The sequence below is a fragment of the Aquarana catesbeiana genome, linkage group LG12 (genome assembly GCF_042186555.1).
Source record: "Aquarana catesbeiana isolate 2022-GZ linkage group LG12, ASM4218655v1, whole genome shotgun sequence".
Taxonomy (NCBI): domain Eukaryota; kingdom Metazoa; phylum Chordata; class Amphibia; order Anura; family Ranidae; genus Aquarana; species Aquarana catesbeiana.
The window spans coordinates 8210282-8232175 of NC_133335.1; the positions used below are offsets into that span (position 1 = coordinate 8210282).

General features: G+C 47.4%; 1 protein-coding gene across 1 annotated transcript in view; it reads right to left on the reverse strand.

The window, feature by feature from the left end:
* ZMYND8 (zinc finger MYND-type containing 8) overlaps window positions 1-21894 on the reverse strand; it is a gene marked incomplete in the record, with an annotated part of 135090 nt that overhangs the window by 70674 nt on the left and 42522 nt on the right. Inside the window, 1 exon segment of the mRNA XM_073607203.1 lies at window positions 4453-4512. Within this exon segment, the coding sequence (XP_073463304.1) occupies window positions 4453-4512 (60 nt within the window).

A 21894-nucleotide genomic window follows, 5' to 3' on the forward strand; every position in this document is an offset into this window, starting at 1 on the left:
GTGTGATTTTACTGTACTTCTGTCTCGGTCTGGTTCATGGTTTCTGACACATTCAGAGTGCTTTAAAAAAAAAAAAAAAAAAAGTGTGTCCAATGCCCGATTTTGAAGCACATTTTGAAGCAACTGTAAACAAGTCCATATAGTGTGGGCCCAGCCCGACTGCACCCAGAACCAAGGGGTTTTTAGTTTTCTCAGAGTTGGGCTGTAAACCAGCCAGGGTGGATTTGATTTTAAGTCGATTTAAAAATCATGATTTAAATCACTAGTAAAAAGGCTTGATTTAAATCATAATTTTTAAAGCGCAACTGTCATCTCTGTCCCGGAGCGGCTCCTCCGCTGACCCGCTGTTGGCTCACCGACAGTCCCATTCACAATCCCTACTAGCAGCGAGCATCCAACCTCAACCCCTCTTCCTTCCGGACCTGCGAACTCCGGCTCTGTGACTGGCCGGAGTCACGTGACGTCACTCCCGCCAGTCACGCCATTACCCCTTTAGAAACGGCACGATCTGCCCTTTCTAAAGTGTGCATGCGCCGTAGACATGCGGCGCGCGGCTTTATTGTAAATATCTCCTAAACCGTGGAGGTTTAGGAGATATTTCCAGCACCTACAGGTAAGCCTTAATATAGGCTTACCTGTAGGTAAAAAGTGGTTGTACAGGGTATACAACCACTTTAAATTTAAGGACCTATTCTTGCTGGCAGTTAGTATCTTTAACCACTTCAGCCCCGGAAGGTTTCACCCCCTTCCTGACCAGAGCACTTTTTACAATTTAGCACTGCGTCACTTTAACTGGTAATTGCGCGGTCATGCAACGCTGTACCCAAACAAAATCTGCGTCCTTTTTTTTTTTCCACAAATAGAGCTTTCTTTTGGTGCCATTTGATCACCTCTGCGGTTTTTATTTTTTGCGCTATTTTGCGACAATTTTGAATAATATATATATTTTTTACTTTTTGCTATAATAAATATCCCCCAAATAAAATTTGATTTAAATAAAAAAAATAATCTGTTTTAAATTAAAAAAAAAAAAAAAAAAAACAGATTTTTTTGATTTGTTTTAAAAAAAAAAAAAAAATCATAGATTTGTATCCACCCTGAAAGCAGCTGAGAGCCACATGCTGCCCATAAATACCAGCTTGGCATGCCATGGTTCCATAATTACAACAGACCCCTGACCAGCCTGGCATTCATAGTGACACCCGTTGTAGATAGGCTGGGCCTCTTTGTTATCCTGAGAGCCCAAAACACAAAAGGTCTCCAAAGTTGAGGGCCCAACATATGTTCTACATGCCCCGCCCCCCCCAGGAGCCTCCATGCTTGTAGTACCACCTACAAGCCGTGTTGCATTTAGTGGCTCCATACACACACAGGCAGATGAAAGCAGATCTCTGTTCCGATGTGCTGAGAAGCTGCAGGCTGGGACAATGCGGCGCCCCCAGTCATTAACTTTCTGGCCGCAGAACTCCACCAATCAGAAGGGGGATTACACCCCTTCCTGCACAGGACGCTTATGCTGGGCACTCATTAACTCTAAGGAGACTGGTGAGGGGTGCAGAGTGGCGGACACAGTTGGCACAAACCCGTTTTGTTGAAGGAACAGGTTATCTGTGACCTTCCCGTCTATCTGTGCCTGAAATTCAGCACATAAAGCTGATTGGCTGCGGCTCGCTGGCCAGACCTGTGAATTATTAAGTTGGTTATTTGTGTCGCCCTCACGTGTGCTGCACAGGATCGGAATACTTTCTATAAACATGAAGAGCATGTTTGTGCATGTAGTGGAAGAGGGCAACGTGCACCATTACCAGGACTCAACCAGATCCAGATGTGTACTCAGACAAAGGGACTGGGGGGGGAGGGGAGGGGGCTGTGTGTCCGCAGGAAGGAGCATGGAGAGCAGAGTGACTCCTCCTGGAGTTTTATGAGGAATAGAAGTCCAGGTCTGCTCTGCCAGCGCACAAGGGGGGGTGTGAGGATCACTTTGTGGTGTTTTTATGTGAAGCTTGCATCTGGGTCTGAGGCCATGACTGTCCAATCCCTCCAATTTGTAGGAAGAAAAAAAAAAAGATAAAAAAAGAAAAAAAAAAAAAAAAAAAAAGAATATAAAAAAAAAAAGAAAAAAGAAAAAAGAAAAAAAAAAAAAAAAAAAAAGAGAAGAAAAGAAAAAAAAAAGCACAAACTGATCTCAAGTTTATCCTAAGGGCGAATTCACGCCAGAAATGGCGCATTCCATGTGCATTGTTGCACGCGCAGTGCTGTGTGTTTCGCGGCACATTTTTTTTACCTAAGCCTGCATTTCCGTTGAGGTCACCTGACCGTCATCTTTCTTCTTTAGGCTGTGCTCACCACTTGTGCGATGACAGACAGACATTGCATATGATTCGCTCCGCATCGCTATGCAGATTGTCTGTGCGATACGATTTCAGCCATACAGACTGTATGGCTGAAAAATCGCATCTGCACCGAAATGGTGCAGGACCCTTTTTTTCGGTCCACACTGGAAATCGGATCGCAGGGATGTTCACCCCTCTGCGATCCGATTCCTGCACCAGTTTGACAGTTCGCACTGCGATCTAATGTTGCTTGGGGGGTGTCATTAACTTTACATTGACACCCCTCAGCGGTTCGCAGATCTCAGTGTGCGATGCAGGAGCGGGCAGTGAATCGCAGGGTCTCCTACATCGTATAAGTGTGAACCAGGACTCAGGCTTTTAATTGTGGTGTATTTGCGCACACTTCTGTGCATTTGCAGTGCGAAAAAATGCAGCGTGCTGTACCTTTTTTTTTTTTCCCCCACTGCACTGCAAAAAAGTGTGAACTATGCCCATAGGGTAACCTGGATCTTGGACCGTCTCTGCAGTCGGGAGTGCAGTCAAAAAATGCATCCCATTGCAAATGGTGTGAATGGGCCCTAAGGGAGGACCATGGATGACACTTGTTTTTTTCCCGCAACCACGGAGTTTAAGATGTGATATGTTGGGTATCTATTCACTCGGTGCAACCTCGTCTTTTATATTTTACCAAAGAAAGTAATTTATTGCATTTTTGTGCACTAAAGTGATATTTAGTGTATTTTGGGGGTTTTTATGTACTCTTCAGGCCTAAAATGTTTTTTTTAACCGCCTGCCGACCAGCTGCCACCATTATACAGCGGCAAGTCGGCTCTCCTGCGCAGATCGCCGTAGCTGTGGGAGCGTGCCTGCGGGTCGAGGCGGACTTGATGTCCGCTGGTGACCCGCGATCGCCTATTACAGAGGCAGAACGGGGGGGGGGGGGGGGGGGGGTGGACTGCCTTTGTAAACTAGGCGATTCCCCGTTCTGACAGGTGACATGACAGGGATCTACTGTTCCCAGTGATCTCTGTCACGTCCCAATGAGCCCATCCCCCTCTACAGTTAGAACACACCCACATTTAACCCCTTGATCGCCCCCCCTAGTGTTAACCACTTCCATGCCAGTGACATTCATACAATAATCAGTGGCTGTTTATAGCTCTGATCGCTGTATAAATGTAAATGGTCCCAAAAAAGTGTCAAAGTGTCCGCTGCAATGTTGCCGTCCCGCAAAAGAAAAAAAAAAAAAAGCGCCAAAAATCTATCCCCTATTTTGTAGATGTGATAAATTTTGCGCAAACCAATCAATATACACCTATTGCAATTTAAAAAAATAAATCAATAAAAATGTAGAAGAATATATAATCGAGCTAAACTGATGAATACATTCGTTTTTTTATATTTTTTATGGATATGTGTTATAGCAAAAAGTAAAAAAAATAAAAAATAAAAAAATAAAAAAATTCAAAAAATTTATTCTTTTTTTTCCCCCCTTTTCTTGCGCTATAAAACAAACAAAAACGCAGAGGTGATCAAATACCACCAAAAGAAAGCTCTATTTGTGGGGGGGAAAAAAAAAAAAAGGACGTCAATTTTGTTTGGGTACAACGTCGCACGACCGCGCAATTGTCAGTTAAAGGGATGCAGTGCCGTATCTCAAAAAACAGCCTGGTCATTAAGGGGGCAAATCCTTCCGGGGCTGAAGTGGTTAAACATGTGCAAAAAAAAGGAAAAAAATGGCTCCGGCAGTAAAAGGGTTAACGCTGGAGTAATCCATGGTTGTCAAAAGAGGGAATATGCCACAAGGTGGAATAAATCTGGGTACACACCATAAGAATTTCGGCAGGTTCCTGAGGAACCTCGCTCAACATCCATCAATTTAAAAAAAAAGCAAAAAACGAAGGATCCAGACTGAAAATGAATGAACAAATAGCAATCATTTGCAGCCGGATACAAAAAAAAAAGTATTAAAATACAGAATTGGTAAACTACACCAAAGGATTGTACTTCTCCCGCTGTTCTCTGTCTGACAGAACATAATAAAGGTTTACAATAGAAGAGTTCATCTGCAGAGTGTCGGAGGGTGTTTATGGTTGGTAGACGTGCTGTTTGTACTCACCGGACTGCGGACCGTCTGCATGTTCTGGGGGTAATCCTTCTGGATATGCCACAGCTGGACCTGAAAATAAGGAGAGAAAATGATCAATTAAGGTTTATCTGGGGGTTAAAATGTAAAATCAGATCTTCATTTCCACATTATATTTCAATGACTTCTAACCGACTCCCATTAATCTTACTTTGTGAAGATGCCCACATATTCTTCAATTCTGGTAGTCACTAAGCGCCGCGCGTTTGGCACCGCTATGTCACACATTTCACAAGGCCTGCCTTCTGAACTAGAGAGAGGGGCTGAGAGGAGGAGTTTCAGGGCGCGGATTAAGTACAGAAATTGCAGCTTTCAGGCAGCAAGGTACCATGGGATATGTAGTCCTTTACCATTTACATTCAATCTCTAAGGACTACATATCCCATGGTACATTGCTGGCTGCGATTCCTGTACAGGCGGTCCCCCCCGAGTTATGAACCTCCGCCTTGCAAATGACTCCTACTTAAGAACGGGAGGCGGGTGACGTTCTGCGCATGCACGGTCACTTTTCGACGGTGGGCACATCGGAAAACGACGTCTGGGCATGCGCGGCTACTTGACAGAACATTGGAAAACTACGTCTCTGCCGTTCTGCGCATGCGCTTCCGACTTACGAACAAATCCAGCTTAAGAACAAGCAGGCAGTCCCTAACAGGTTCGTAACTCGGGGACCCCCCTGTACTCATACCTCCCAACTTTTTGAGATGGGAATGAGGGACACCTATCAGCAAAAGTATGCAGGCATAGGACACACACCCTGCCACGCCCCCTTAAAGGAGAATTGTACAAAAAAAAAAAAAAATTGGTTAAACCCACAAGTGCTTTTTTTACCACTACTATTCCTTCATATTGGCTTTTGGAATTTACAAATGCAGCAATTTAGAAATTAGGTGAAAGGTTTAGCGCTGGGAAACACTTTAAGATAGATAAAAAGTGCATTTTATATACATCTATATAGATCAGAGCAAAATGAGGGACAAATGAGGAGGAATGAGGGACAGATGGACATTGCTCCAAATCAGGGACAGTTGGGAGGTATGCTGTAATGACGCCATCTCCTGAAACTTCTCCTCTTAGCACCTCTGTAGTACAGAAGGCAGCAGCGAGGAGGCGTTGTATTGCCACTCACTAGTGCGCCGCAACTGCGTGGGAATCACCCCTATTCACTTTGAACGGTTTTGCACGTATTGTTTTCATCAAGATGTGATGGCAATAGGCAATGACAGGTACTCTTTACTGAGAGATCTGGGGGTTTTCTAGACCCCAGATCTCTCCTCTGCCCTTAAAAGCTTTGGATCATACCAAGATCAGTTAGATTCAATGCATTTTTTTTCAAACCAGTAATGGTTTCTTTACAAACCGCAAGTGACAAAATACTCGTCACTTCCTGCTTCTTAGACCATAGAGAGGAGGATTGAAGCCATTCCAGACCCCGATCAGCTTTATGGTCAGCCAGCAGGTTCCCAGGTGGGACGGGAGAGCCCGGGAATGTGCCGGAAAGGGGGCGTCATCTCAGAAGAGTCCGGGAAGGTGCCGGGAAGGGGGCATCATCTCAGAAGAGCCCGGGAAGGTGCCGGAAAGGGGGCATCATCTCAGAAGAGCCCGGGAAGGTGCCGGGAATGGGGGCATCATCTCAGAAGAGCCCGGGAAGGTGACGGAAAGGGGTATCATCTCAGAAGAGCCCGGGAAGGTGCCAAGAAGGGGGCATCATCTCAGAAGAGCCCGGGAAGGTGCCGGGAAGGGGGCATCATCTCAGAAGAGCCCGGGAAGGTGACGGGAAGGGGGCATCATCTCAGAAGAGCCCGGGAAGGCGATTCAGTTAGATTCAATGCATTTTTTTTCAAACCAGTAAGTGGTTTCTTTACAACCGGCAAAACCGCAAGTGACAAAATACTCCTCACTTCCTGCTTCTTAGACCATAGATAGGAGGATTGAAGCCATTCCAGACCCCGATCAGCTTTATGGTCAGCCAGCAGGTTCCCAGGTGGGACGGGAGAGCCGGGAATGTGCCGGAAAGGGGGCATCATCTCAGAAGAGCCCGGGAAGGTGCCGGGAAGGGGGCATCATCTCAGAAGAGCCCGGGAAGGTGCCGGGAAAGGGGGCATCATCTCAGAAGAGCCCGGGAAGGTGCCGGGAAGGGGGCATCATCTCAGAAGAGCCCGGGAAGGTGCCGGGAAAGGGGGCATCATCTCAGAAGAGCCCGGGAAGGTGCCGGGAAGGGGGCATCATCTCAGAAGAGCCCGGGAAGGTGCCGGGAAGGGGGCATCATCTCAGAAGAGCCCGGGAAGGTGCCGGAAAGGGGGCATCATCTCAGAAGAGCCCGGGAAGGTGACGGAAAGGGGGCATCATCTCAGAAGAGCCCGGGAAGGTGACGGGAAGGGGGCATCATCTCTGAAGAGCCCGGGAAGGTGACGGGAAGGGGGCATCATCTCTGAAGAGCCCGGGAAGGTGCCAAGAAGGGGGCATCATCTCAGAAGAGCCCGGGAAGGTGACGGGAAGGGGGCATCATCTCAGAAGAGCCCGGGAAGGCGTCGGGAAGGGGGCATCATCTCAGAAGAGCCCGGGAAGGCCTCGGGAAGGGGGCATCATCTCAGAAGAGCCCGGGAAGGTGCCGGGAAGGGGGCATCATCTCAGAAGAGCCCGGGAATGTGCTGGAAAGGGGGCATCATCTCAGAAGAGCCCGGGAAGGTGCCGGGAAGGGGGCATCATCCCACTGCAGGCATCATCCTGGTATAGCTACTGAAAGTCCCATGAAATATGGGTACGTTGCGGGGCAGCAAGTGGTTAAACAATGCTTCACTCTCGCCTCTCAAAAGTTAAAGCTCAAAGAATAAATATAAAGATTTGCCCATCGTGTAGTATATTCCACCTTTTCTTATTAAAAAAAAAGAATGTAATAGGACTCAAAAGTAAACAAAAGAATAATGGCTCTACAAGTGTACAGCTTCAGAGGGAACATCTCTCGGTCTCGTCTGGTTGTGTACTCCTACTGGAGCCTGAATTCCCTGAGGACTCAGCTCCGCCCGAGCGCGGTGACGTCACAGCCTGTGATGATGTCACAGCCCCGTGACATCACAGCCCTGCGATGACACATTGCGCCCCAATAGGACTCTCAAAGGGTAGGTGGGGTAAAGGAGGCACAATGCTTAAGAACATTTTTTGCTCGGTGAGTGCTACACCTGCCAAAAGCACCAGGGGGTATAATTAATGCCAAAGCACTGTGGCTGCGGCACTTGTACACCTCCACTCACTGCCTCTGCAGCTAAAGAGGGAGTAGTTGGGGGAAGGAAAAAATATGGCTTAACCGTGGGGTTAGTCAACGGCTAGTGTGAATGAGACCTAAATGTTTTTTTTTATTTCACACCTACAGCAATCATTCGAGGTGATGCAATCTCAGGTCATACAACGCCCACATTCACGCCATATTGGAGTCAGTTTTGAGATGGTAATGTACAGATTTTTAAAGTATCTGAAAACGAGAACTTCTGACCACGTCACGTTTTTATTAAACGTTAAATGCGATGATCTGGAAAAGTACAGAAAGCAGAAGTGAGAGAGATCTCAGATCTCCCATGAGCCTTCTACAGAGAGCTGTTGAAGTTTCCGGAGACTCGGAGGGAGGTTTCTGGAAACAGGAGGAAAGTTCTTTGTGACTTGAAATGGTGTTTTGATCTGCGGGACTTGGCTGTACACGTGCTGAGAAACCGGTTCAGTGGGAAGATATATGGGGAGCTCATATGTCACCGTACTTCTCCTAATACAGGAAACCTACAGGAGGATTCCCACGTCACATACACCATATTACCAAAAGTATTGGGACACCTGCTTTTACACACACGAACTTTAATGACATCTCAGTTTTAGTCCGTAGGGTTCAATATTGAGTTGGCTCCGCCCTTTGCACCTATAACAGCTTCAACTCTTCTGGGAAAGGCCGTCCACAAGGTTTAGGAGTGTGTCTATGGGATTGTTTGACCATTCTTCCAGATGCACATTTGTAAGGTCAGGTACTGATGTTGGACGAGAAGGCCTGGCCCGTATTCTCCACTTTAATCCATCCCAAAAGGTGATCCATCGGGTTGAGGTCAGGATTCTGTGCAGGCCAGCCAAGTTCCTCCACCCCAAACTCGCTCATCCATGTCTTTATGGACCTTGCTTTGTGCACTGGTGCGCAGTCATGTTGGAACAGGAAGGGGCCATCCCCAAACTGTTCCCACAAAGTTGGGAGCATGAAATTGTCCAAAATGTCTTGGTATGCTGACGCCTTAAGAGTTCCCTTCACTGGAACTAAGGGGCCAAGCCCAACCCCTGAAAAACAACCCCCACATCATAATCCCTCCTCCACCAAATGATTTGGACAAAGCAAGGTCCATAAAGACATGGATGAGCGAGTTTGGGGTGGAGGAACTTGACTGGCCTGCACAGAGACCTCAACCCAATAGAACACCCTTTGGGATGAATTAGAGCGGAGAATACGAGCCAGGCCTTCTCGTCCAATATCAGTGTCTGACCTCACAAATGTTCTTCTGGAAGAATGGTCAAACATTCCCATAGACACACTCCTAAACCTTGTGGACGGCCTTCCCAGAAGAGTTGAAGCTGTTATAGCTGCAAAGGGCGGAGCGAACTCAATATTGAACCCTACGGACTAAGACTGGGATGCCATTAAAGTTCATGTGCGTGTAAAGGCAGGTGTCTTTTGGCAATATCTCTGCATTTGTTACAATACGATACTTGTCAGTAATGGTACTTTTTTCCATGTATGCCATTATATATTTATATATTACATATACAAACGTGTAGATTGTCCAACTAATCCTGTCTGTAGATTACAGAATATACAAATTAAAAGGTTGTATTTTTTTTTTTTATTTCCCAAAAGTGAAAGTAATAAACCTTTAGTGGTAGACCTTTGTTGATCGTACACAATCTTACCCATTTTCTGCCATGTTCACTTGAATTTAAGTGATTTTCTAACAGCATTTTCTGGACGTTTCCTCAGCCTTTCCCCTCCCCCGCCTGTGCTGATCTCACTCATCTCACTCCCCCTCCCCCTCGTCCGCTGCATTCCCACACTGTTCTGGCACCGTGACCACCAGCATTCTGCTGCATTGTATACCTATAGCCAAGGCATCATCTACTTCCTGCTGCCCGCATGTGTACAGTATATATACTTCTATAGGACCAGGAGACTAATCTGTCTCCTGACCCTACACAAGTCCCTGGGGTTCTATTGTGCATGCCTAGGAAGCAGGAGCCAGACCCATGTTTAGTGACAGTGCAGTCTACACCCCATTTTTCACCACCATGCCTGAAACTTTGCTACCACTGTGCATTTGGGCCAACCCAATACCTCCATCATAACCCATCCCAAACCAATCCTCAACACCCCCAAGCCAACCCAGTACCTCCACCACAATTCATCCCAATCCAAATGCTACTCCCCAGGCCAACCTAGTCCCTCCATCAGGACCCATCCTAATCCAATCCTACCCCCCAGGCCAACCTAGTCTCTCCACAAGAACCCATCTTAATCCAATCATACCCCACCAGGTCAAACTAGTCCCTCCACCAGAACCCATCTTAATCCAATCATACCCCCCAGGCCAACCTAGTCTCTCCACAAGAACCCATCTTAATCCAATCATACCCCACCAGGTCAACCTAGTCCCTCCACCAGAACCCATCTTTATCCAATCATACCCCACCAGGTCAACCTAGTTCCTCCACCAGAACCCATCCTAACCCAATCCTACCCCCACCAGGTCAACCTAGTCTCCCCACCCCCGAGGCCAACCCAATATCACCACCGCAACCCATCCCATTCCAATCCTACCCCTCAAGGCCAACCCAGTACTTCCAACATAACCCATCCTATTCCAATCCTACCTCTCCAGGCCAACCCAATACCTCCACCATAACCCATCCCAAAACAATCATCAACCCCCCAAGCCAACCCAGTGCCTCCACCAGAACCCATCCTAATCCAATCCTACCCCCTCCCCAGGCCTCCACCAGAACCCATCTTAATCCAATCATACCCCCCCCGGTCAAACCAGTCCCTCCACCAGAACCCATCCTTATCCAATCCTACCCCACCAGGCCAACTTAGTCCCTCCATCAGAACCAATTCTAATACAACCGTACCCCACCAGGTCAATCGAGTCCCTCCACCAGAAGCCACTTCACGCCAATCCTACCCCACCAGGCCAACTCAAAACCACCACAATCCAATCACACCCCCCCCCCCCCAGGCCAACCCAACACCTCCACCACAACCCATCCCAATCCAATCCTACCTCCCAGGCCAACCCAGTTCCTAGACCACAACCCATCCCAATCCAATCCTACCCCCCAGGCCAACCCAGTGTACCTACAATCTGATAAGAACAAGACAGAAGGGTATCTGTTCCCCCTCCATTGGAGAGGATCAGATCAGAGGGCAGTAGGGTGTAAACAGTCAGCTGGTCTATTTTTATCCGACTGCCCTTAGATTAGAGCGGGCTGTGACTTGTCATCCACCTCTTCTGCTCAGTGGTGGCTTAGTGCACAGATCCCCCTCTTAGCATGCAGATTCCGCCCCGAGTAAAAGGGGCCTTAAGCAATCCATAGATTATTCATTTTTTTCTTTCAACCACAAAAAAACTGGACTTGATTCCCCCATCCACACATTCGAGATGGATAGGGAACTCCTGCTACCACTGTAAAAAAACACACACGGGAGAGCACCGACGCCTAGCGCATGACCACGATAACCATTTATTAAATATCATATACAAGCTCATACTCACAAACATGCATATAAAAAACAGGCATATCGAACAACAACTCCAGCAGTAGGCGACGTCATCTACTCCAATGCCACGCGGTTGAGAGGCTTTCACATTTCAGGGGACAGGTCCCCTTTCTCAGAGCTGTTCCAACCACATGCTGGGCCACAGCTTAAATGTTCCCATATCAGAAGCACCCCTTCCCTTTAAACAAAGAAATGTGCAGGGCCATCAATGGCCTATCAAGACTGTCCAAGGACTAGCGTTTTCCAAATAATAATCAATAGACATCAACATCATAGGCCCCCTGCGCTGTGATCCCCCAATGAAAAGGACACATAATCCTCACCATACACGCCTGTCCTTCGTGTCCTTACAGAAGACTCCTGCAGCTGCAAGTGACCCCAAGGACTATTTTCTTTTTTTTATTCTGTAAAGGACTGCAGAATATATCTTGGTGATGGACGGATAAAATGGATAAATTAAATGGTTAAACGTTCTCCATACTGCTTACTTAGTTCCAGGGCCAACATCACTTATGTCTTGCTGGACACTCTGAAAAAGGCTCCGATATGGTGCAAATTAATCGTTGCTAAATGATCTTATTGGAAGTATATGAAATGTTTTGCTATCGGCAAACTGACCAACAACAACACAGCATGAATGTGCTACTTAATCAAAAGGTAATGCGCTGCTGATGGCAACCCCCCCCTGCCTAGAAGTACGGATGTTATTCTGAACCCCACACACCACAAGCTACAGTAATAAGCAGCATAGTTATAATCTGCTGGTGCCATTATTCTGTTGTCATGGAAACAGATCTGTTCTCTCCGCTACAGCGTAGCCGCTCAGATACCTCTTCAAAACTGCAATGAACCGATGCCAGGGTTCAGCTTCCATAAGGAACCTGTCGCCCTGCCACTGGTGATGAACGGTATGTTCTAACGTGCCCTCGACCATTCATCCAGCTTGTGGTACCACCAAAAGATGTTCCGTGACGGATATAATCGTGAATAAGTAAAAGCCGTATTTTGTTTTTGATAATTACCTATAATGAATTCTGGCCTTCTTGAAGGTGGTGTGATGAAACCCTCGGATGGTACCAGTAGCACCAGGGGGGCTCTTCCATGGCCAGACGCCACCAATTGTGGCAAGCATGGACGCAGGAAATTTAATGGGGTTCAACTATGAAGACAAGGACCTCACTGGACTGCCAGTTGGTCAGTAGAATGAACGCCGTGGTGGTCAGATTGCCACCTAAAGGACAGTTTTATAGATATTTGGTGTCCTGCTACTGGCTTTACCAAGTGATGTTGGCCCTGGAACTATGAAGGCACCATCAAATGGTGGTCCATCAGCCACAGTTCCAGGAACCCCTAGCAACCTCTGGTGGAACCCCAGGGTTCCACGAAACCCTGGTTGAGAATGCCTGCTCTATTAGGTTTGCAGTCTCTGACAGCCATCTTCAGCTTTACATATTCAACATTATGTGCGGCCCGTTAGTGATGTCAGGGGTTACATCTGAGGCCCCCTTCAGCTCATAAGTGGAAAACCACTGATTTAGGGCAATGGAGCATGGCAGAGAGCTTTGAGTGTATCAGATTTTCTACATAGCTAATCACTACAGGAGACGTGTACCCAGAAACCAAAAATCCCAATCACAAATGATTGATTTCATTCTGACAACAGATAAAATCCATTCTGGAGAATGGTGACTTAGTCATCAGGAGGCAGTCAGTATGGCAACTGCTGGTGTTCTTGATGCCCCCCCTCCCACCTTAACCTGCAATAGGCAGTGGATGGGGGTGTTTACATGGCGCAGCCGCGATGCTTCGATATGCGCCCAAGGCAAAGTTCGCATGACTTGTAGCGATCGGTGGGCAGTAAGCCTGCCAAACGCTACACATTCAAGTACATTGAGAAGCACCACAAATGCCTCACAACCACACGTGCGGTTGTGCCACAATTGTCGGCAAAAATGGGGATTTAAAAAGGTTTGGAGGAGGCGTGGCATCGTTTCCTCACCATCTATCAGTAGCCTCTAGAGTGAGATCCAGGCTTCAGAGTCCAGGGAGATTTAGATGTACGTCTCAATGTAACCGAATGGTGTGAACCATGCCCGTAGGTTATTATTATTATACAGAATTTATATATCGCCAACAGTTTACGTAGCACTTTACAAAATAAAAGGGAGACAATACAGTTACAATACAACAAAATACAAGAGGATTAAGAGGGCCCTGCTCAGAAGAGCTTACAATCTAACAGAGTGAGGCAGGTGGTACAAAAGGTTGCAACTGAGGGGGAACAAGCTGATGGACGTGGTAAAAGATTAGTTGGAGGTGTGATAGGCTTCCTTGAAGAGATGAATTTTTAGGGATTGCCTGAAGGTAGCTAGAGTAGACGATAGCTGGACGGGTTGAGGTAGAGAGTTCCAGAGGATGGGAGAGGCTCCTAGAGATGAGCATGGGAGGAGGAGACAAGGGAGCTTGAGAGAAGGAGGTCTTGAGAGGAGCGGAGAGGACGATTTGGGTGATATTTGGAGACAAGATTGGTGATATAGCTCGGGGCAGAGTTGTGAATGGCTTTGTATGTTGTGGTTAGTATTTTGATCGCTGGCCGATCGGGAGCCAGTGTAGGGATTGGCGGAGAGGGGTGGCAGACACTGAGCGGTTGGTAAGGTGGATAAGTCTAGCAGCAGCATTCATGATAGACTGAAGAGGGGAGGAGCCTATGGAGAGGTAGGCCAATGAGAAGGGAGTCGCAATAGTCAAGGCAAGAGATAACAAGGGAGTGAATGAGGAGCTTGGTGGCTTCATTTGTTAAGGGGCACATTTTAGAGATGTTACGGAGGTGACGTCTACAAGCTTTTTGACAGTGATTGGATTTGGGTCTGGAAGGACAGTTCAGAGTCTAGGGTTACACCTAGTACCCTGGCATGAGGGGATGGATTGATGGTAGCATTATTGATTTTGATGGAAAAGTCATGGAGGAGGGGGCACAGGCAGGGGGGAATATTACCAGCTTGGTTTTATAGATTTCGTTTAAGGAAGTGGTGTGACATCAATGCTGATATGTCAATTAGTTATGCGAGAGGAGACTGAAAGAGTGAGGTGAGGAGCAGACACATCTGGGTGTCATCAGCGTATAAGTGGTATTGGAAGCGGTGGGCGGTTATCAAGTGACCAAGGGAGGAGGTGTAGATAGAGAAGAGAAGGTTAACCTACATGCTATGTGCCGGCGGCAAAAATTATCCAGCATGTCACGGTCGGTGGCTGGCAAGTGAATGGAGAGGTGCACGTGGTTACAGTGTGTCTATTCGCCAATAATTGGGTTAAAACGATTGGTGAGTAGGTGTCACGTCACCCCCTCACTGCCTGTCAATCACCTATGAAAAGCAATCAAAACACGTAACACTTTTTAGAGCAGCGGCTTTAGACATAGGTCTAAACTAGCCTTAGGGGGTAGAGTGCAATGTAATTGGTTCCCTACACTCTGTAAAAAGTGAGTTAAAAATAAGCGACAATGTTATTTGAGTGGATTCATGGAAGGAGAGGCAGCCTAGACACTTATCTACTACAATTACAAGTCAACAGCTAGCAGCTGTTCTTGTTCGGGGAGGGAAGAGGTTAATCTGCAGGGTCCCCTTCCCCCATAGTCCAAACACTGGGCACCTATGGACATGTCCTACTCTGTCCCTGCTGAATGTTGCTGAGCTGTGACATCAGTTCCTCTTGTCTGTTCTGTTCACAAGACCTCTTATACTGTATGTGAGCACCAAAGAGGACATTCCTGGAAACTGTCCTTTGGCCTCCAAACACGGAAGACATGCCTATCTCTGTACATTTACAGGGACTTTTCTGGTAAACAGAATTGTTGTGTAATGAAGTTTCAACAGAAGCAGACATTTCTGATGTGACTCACATTTTTATGATGTTCTTTATACTTTTATGATATGATTTGGTTGGAGGACTTTTTGCTTCCTTTAGAGCCTTCTCACCATAACCTGTATGCTTATAGTGTCTTGTTGTGTCCCAAGTTAATCTCCCTAGAAGCCTTGATTTCCATACTTTGTGTTAATGATGGCCAAGAAGCCTGAAACAGCTGCATGCAGTATGAAATAAATGGCTCTATAGCTGACATTCTCAACCAGGGATTTGTGGAGCCCTAGGGTTCCTCCGGAGGTTGGTAGGGGTTCCTTGAGATTCAGGTGATTGACCTCCCATTTGATGGTTGCCTGCAAAATTCCAGGACTGATGCCAGTGGGCAAAACCAGCAAGATTTTCACCACCACCGTGAGGGTTACATTCTTCCTACTGACCACCAGTGTAAGGAGCATTCTTCCCACTGATCACCAATGTAAGGAACATTCTTCCCACTGATCACCAATGTAAGGAACATTCTTCCCACTGATCACCAATGTAAGGAACATTCTTCTCACTGATCACCAATGTAAGGAACATTCTTCTCACTGATCACCAATGTAAGGAACATTCTTCCCACTGATCACCAATGTAAGGGACATTCTTCTCACTGATCACCAATGTAAGGGACATTCTTCTCACTGATCACCAATGTAAGGAACATTCTTCTCACTGATCACCAATGTAAGGAACATTCTTCCCACTGATCACCAATGTAAGGGACATTCCTCCCACTGATCACCAATGTAAGGGACATTCCTCCCACTGATCACCAATGTAAGTAGCAGTCTTCCCACTGACCACCAATGTAAAGGACATTCTTCCCACTGACCACCAATGTAAGTAGCATTCTTCCCACTGACCACCTCTTTCTACTGATCACCACTGTAAGGGTTCCATTCTTCCCACTGATAACCAATATAAGGGTTCCATTCTTCCCCCTGATAACCAATATAAGGGTTCCATTCTTCCCACTGACCACCAATGTAAGGAGCATTGAAACAATGCTCTTATTTTTGGGATATGTGATAGAATGATACATGTGAATACCTTCCATTCTAAGAAGACTTTACCGATTCGATTAGAGTGCCCTTTGATTCCTTTAGTCCAGGAGTCTCCCAAGTTTCATCATTGGTTTGAATAGAAGGAACAGTGCCCCATCAATGCTCTCAGTGGCAGGAATAGTGCCCCATTGATGGTGTCAGTGGGTGAAATAGTGCCCCATCGATGGTGTCAGTGGGAGGAATAGTGCCCCATCAATGTCAGTGGGAAGAAAAGTGCCCCATCGATGGTGTCACTGGGAGGAATAGTGCCCCATCGATGGTGTCAGTGGGAGGAATAGTGCCCCATCGATGGCGTCAGCGGGAGGAATAGTGCCCCATCGATGGCGTCAGCGGGAGGAATAGTGCCCCATCGATGGCGTCAGCGGGAGGAATAGTGCCCCATCGATGGCGTCAGCGGGAGGAATAGTGCCCCATCGATGGCGTCAGCGGGAGGAATAGTGCCCCATCGATGGCGTCAGTGGGAGGAATAGTGGCCCAAGAGCCAGATAAAGGAAAGCCAAGGTCTACATCCGGTCCCCAGGCCGCAGTTTGGAGCCCCCTGCTTTAGTCTCCTCTCACCATAACTTGTATGGTTATACTTTTCCCTCTAGACCCAAGTAAGCAGCTTCTCTTACAGTGGTTCATGTAATCAATCCCACACAGTCTACCTAGGGAGAACCTTTATTACAATATGTTCTGAATATAGAGAGAGAGACTAATGACAATGTTTAGTGTCTCGATTTGCACCAGGTTGAGTGTGTCAGTATTTTGCGGTGAAGAAAACATCAGGCGTATTAGCAGGCCCATATACACAAGGCGAAGCAGAGCCTTTCCCGGGAAGGAACAATGTGGATGGCAGACAAAGGACACACTGTTATAGGATCCCAGGGGGAAAGGCACACTGTCATTTTCTAAGAATGCAGGGAGCCAGGTTGCCATGGCAAATGCGACGTCATTCGGTGCCCGAGATATGACACCCTCAGCGCCGGGCTGCCTGGAAGTTTAGTGCAGGAAATATTTATTTGTTTTGTGAAGAAATTGCATGTGCTTCTGTTGGAGGACACACAGTGTTACATGTAATAAAGAAGGAAAGATCCAGGATTATGAACAAATGTGGTGTGACCATGCAATTTCAGCCATCTCTCTCTTCCTCACCTCCCCCACCTCACACCTCCCCCATACTGTTGTCTCATCAGGACGGATTGCAGACATGAAAATGCCTCTTTGTTAACTGCACAGACCAGGCCAAAAGTTGGCATTGCGGGAGGCAATAAAGGGTTCTGGGACTTGGTGCGAGGAGGGAATTTTACACTTTTTAGGCTGTATATACTTCTACATCCTGTGCCAGTGTGGCATTTGGACCACATGCATGTCGTGCTAGCCCTGGTGGGGGCCAGAAGGAGCCATGTTGGTCAACAAGGCCACAATGTTAGTCAACAAGCCCTGGTGGGGGCCAGAAGGAGCCATGTTGGTCAACAAGGCCACAATGTTAGTCAACAAGCCCTGGTGGGGGCCAGAAGGAGCCATGTTAGTCAACAAGGCCACAGTGTTGTTAGGTGCTCTTCTATGGGTGCTTTCACATGGGCATCCATGAACATATCCCCCGCCAAAGCAAATCTGAAGGGGCAAAAGTCACTTTTGTGACATCTATGCCTGTTCAGTTTTCGCGTTGACCACGGATGTTGGCGAACCCGTAATGGCTCTATGGGTGGTCGGTTATAAGCAGACCTAATTCTCCCTTGCAGTACTAGGGTAATCAGTTCAAATCCCAACCATGCCACTACCTACATGGAGTTTGCATGTTCTGCCTGCGCTTGTTTGGTTTTTATAACTGCTCAGATTTCTTCCAACACTAAACTGGTCTGTCACCTGGGGTCTGGCTCAGAGACTGGTAGCTACAGCAGTAGAGAGGCCCCCACCGACCTCATTTTTCACTAATGAAGTTGAGTAATGGCTTGCTCCCACTAGCGGTTGGGAAGGCAGTAGAACCCCATGGTTAAGCCACGGTTTTACTGCACCGCCCAACAGCTCCCCCTTTAGCTGCAGAAGCAGCAGCCAGAAATGCACACATGCTGTGGCAGCGGCTTTGCCTAGCTCCCCAGCCATGGCATGAATTATCCCTCCCGTTCTAAACGGCTGCCCGCTGATCGCGACCCGTTCAAGCGAATGGGGCCACTCTACAAGCGTTCCCCCAAACACGTGCAACACACACGGTTTCAGGGTGCTACTGCGGGGTCCAAGGGGTTAAAGTATAATTTCACCCTTTGTAACATGTTACACCCATAATTAGAGTGTAACATGTTACAAATCCACGCCCCCCCCCCCCCCCAAAAAAAAAACATGTGCAATGCATGCGGTTGTGGGGTCTCAGGGGTTAAAGGATAAGTTCACCTTTTGTAACAGGTTACACCCATATTCAGGGTGTAACCTGTTACAAACCACTTGCCTCTGTATACGCCGCCCCCCTCCACCCAGCTCTCTGACACAATCTGCAAAGAACCTGGCCATGTGGGGCCCCGCCCGCCTGTGTCATTCACTCACAGTGTTCTGTTGAATGCTGTGGTAGTTCATTGATGCTTCCTCTTCGCGTGTAACTACCTGGCCGTACAATAATAAATGCACATTTTCACCTGCAAGAATATGTGCATTTATAATTTTATATAATCTGATCCCTTAAAGCAAGCGGTGAGGAGGCAATACAACCGCTCCTCACCGACTGTCCCGGCCTGTGAAGGATAAGCAGAAGATGGTCTCCTCCGATCAACATGTTCTTTGTTAGCCCATATCCGATTGGCTTTATGTGCAGCTTCCACCTCTTCCATGCCGAGCTCTGCTGTACAGGGACTATACCAGGTCACATTCGGATACTTGCACCCTTTGTATTTAACAATAAATACATTGAATGGTGTATTCCTGATGACAGAGCTGGGCTGATGTGTGCATTTTATTCTGCCTGGAGATCGGCTTTAAAAAAAAAAAAATCCGACTCTGAGATCAAAGTGGCATCTGAAACCCCCAATTCACAAATAGCTGGACCCCGACGTGCTATTTACAGGATCTTCTGTGGGAACTGATTCCTGCTTTCCTCATTAGCACACACCAGTCAATACCTTGTGTCTCTTTGATGACATTTTTTTTTTTTTTTTTTTTTTAGGAGTGGAAAATAAACTGCCCATTTGTTAGCAGAAGCCTGAAATCCCCAGATGTGCCGGCTGGTCAACAGATAAGACAAGCACACAATAAATTCTGACACTGCACGGCTCTGCCAAGATTCTTCCACAGCTCCATTTCAAGGACACTGCTGAAGGAAGTCAACAAAATGGCGTCTGAGAAACATAACTCTCCCTAGAAATTAAAAAAAATATATAAAAAATGAAGCCGGTTGAAGCAGTTCTAGCGCCCATCCACTGTGGATGTCTGCTGAATTAAAAGCATTCACTTTGTTATGAATGGAAAAAAGGTTATGAAGGTTTGTTGTTCTGTTAATGCTGCAAGATGGCAATAAAGAAAAAATAAAAATAAAAATGAATGATAAACGTTACAGGGTGCGGCCTAATGTACACAAATGTTCCTGCAAGATGAACTGTCTGCATTGCTTGGAGAAACCAACTTTTCTTAACAATCCATAAAGACAGAAAATATTCCAGTGTCCAGCGCTCCGGCGTCCTCATTTCTAGCTGAACTTGCACTTTTCTTTTTCTTTTTAACCCCAACAAGCTGCATGCTGGGTCATTCCAACCTGCTGGCCGTGTTATTGAGCCAGAACATGCAGAAGAGTTGGTGGAGTGGATAACAAAGCCGTCCTCATCCTCCTCATCCTCTGTCACCCATACTTAAGAGTAGTTTGCCTTCCAACGTAGCTGCCAAAAGCGGCCTATTCCGGCTCCTTGTCCACAGTCACTCCTTCCTTAGCCCCACCATCATGCATGGAGGAGTCCCCAGAACTATTCGACCACAGTGTCAGGTACATGCTGCTGGAGGATGTGCAGCAATTTGAAGGCTCCAGGTTGAGGTAGGGAGTAACGTGAGCCTAGAGAGAGGGGGTGCCCAAGAAGGACAAGAAACTGGCAGTCATGTTCCCCCAGCTGCAGCATACTGCCAAGTTTGCTCCAGTGACGAGGAGGGAGGAGATGTTGAGGTCACTGACTCTACTTGGGTGTCTGATAGAAGAGAGGAAGAAGAGGAGGAGGAGGAGGCACAACTCCAATGAGGCAGGATGTCCTCAAGGGGGCAGTTTAAGTGCAGCCACCCTATTGCACCACACCGCAGGTGCAGGGCGCTGCTGACTCCCCCTGACTTTGAAAAGTACCTTGGTGTGGGCCTTTTTCGACACGTGTGCAGTGGATCGCACCATTGCTGTTTGCAACCTATGTCTGAAGCGGATCAGGCGTGGCAAGAACAGCAGCCGCTTGGGCACCACATGCTTGACCAGACATATGATGACCTGCCATGCAGTCCGTTGGCAACAGCACTTGAAAGACCCACATCAAAGAAAAAGGCGGACTTCTCCTTGCTCCTCATCTGGGATCTCCAACCCTACTATACCTCCGGTCCTCTCAAAAACCTGCACTGAGAGGAATTTGATGGCGCATCGGTTCTTGAGCAGGTACCCAGGCTAACGGGATCTCCTGAGGCAGGCCAAAAAAGTCTGCGGTCAATTCCGCTGGTCATACAATGCCAGTGCTCGGCTGGCTTCCAACAATATTTTTGGTTTAGGGCACCACCACCACCGCCTAAGGCCCAAAGGGAATGCAACCTGCCCACCAACTGCCTCATTTGTGACATGCCCACCAGGTGGAAATCAATGTTGGCAATACTGCAGCGGCTGAACACGCAGCAGAGGGCCATCAATGAGTACCTGTGTGAGTATGGCAACAGGACAGGGTCAGGAGATCTTGGTTTCTTTTCTCCATGCCAGTGGCTACTGATCAAAGATGCATGCACTGTCCTGTCACCATTTGAGGAGGTCACAAGGATGGTGAGCAGCGACAATGCATGCATCAGTGACACTGTCCCTCTTGTCTTCCTGTTGGAGCACACGCTTCGTGGAATAATGGACAGGGCACTTGAGGCAGAACCCATGGGAGGAAGAGGAAGACTTCCTTATCTCTCAAGGCCCCTTTTATCGTATATATAGTATTCCTGCGGGCCCACCAAATACACAGGAAGAAGAGGAGGAGGAGTAGGAGGAGGAGTAGGAGGAGGAGGAGTATTGTGTCAGCATGGACGTGGAGGATAACACTCAGCCGCAGTCTTCAAGGGATGGTTTTCAGTCTCCTGAAACCCAAGGAGTTGTACGTGGCTGGGAGGAGGTTGTTACGGATCATGTGATCCTTAGTGACCAAGAGGACTCAGAATTGAATGCCTCTGCAAACTTATGCTGCATGGCCTCCCTGATTCTGCAAAGCCTGCGAAAGGACCCTAGGATTCATGGTATCAAGGAGAGGATCATTACTGGCTGGAAACCCTTCTTGATCCACGTTACAAGGGTAAGGTTGCAGAACTCATCCTGGCTTCGCAGAGGGAGCAGAGGATGAAACATCTTCAGGAGGCCCTGAAGAAAGGTTTGTATAATGCATTTTCCAGACCCTGGGAGGTTACAATTTCCTGGTGCTGGACAACATGATGCTGAGGCTTCATTCAGTCAGAGGAAGAGCGGTGGAGAAGATGGCCGGCTGA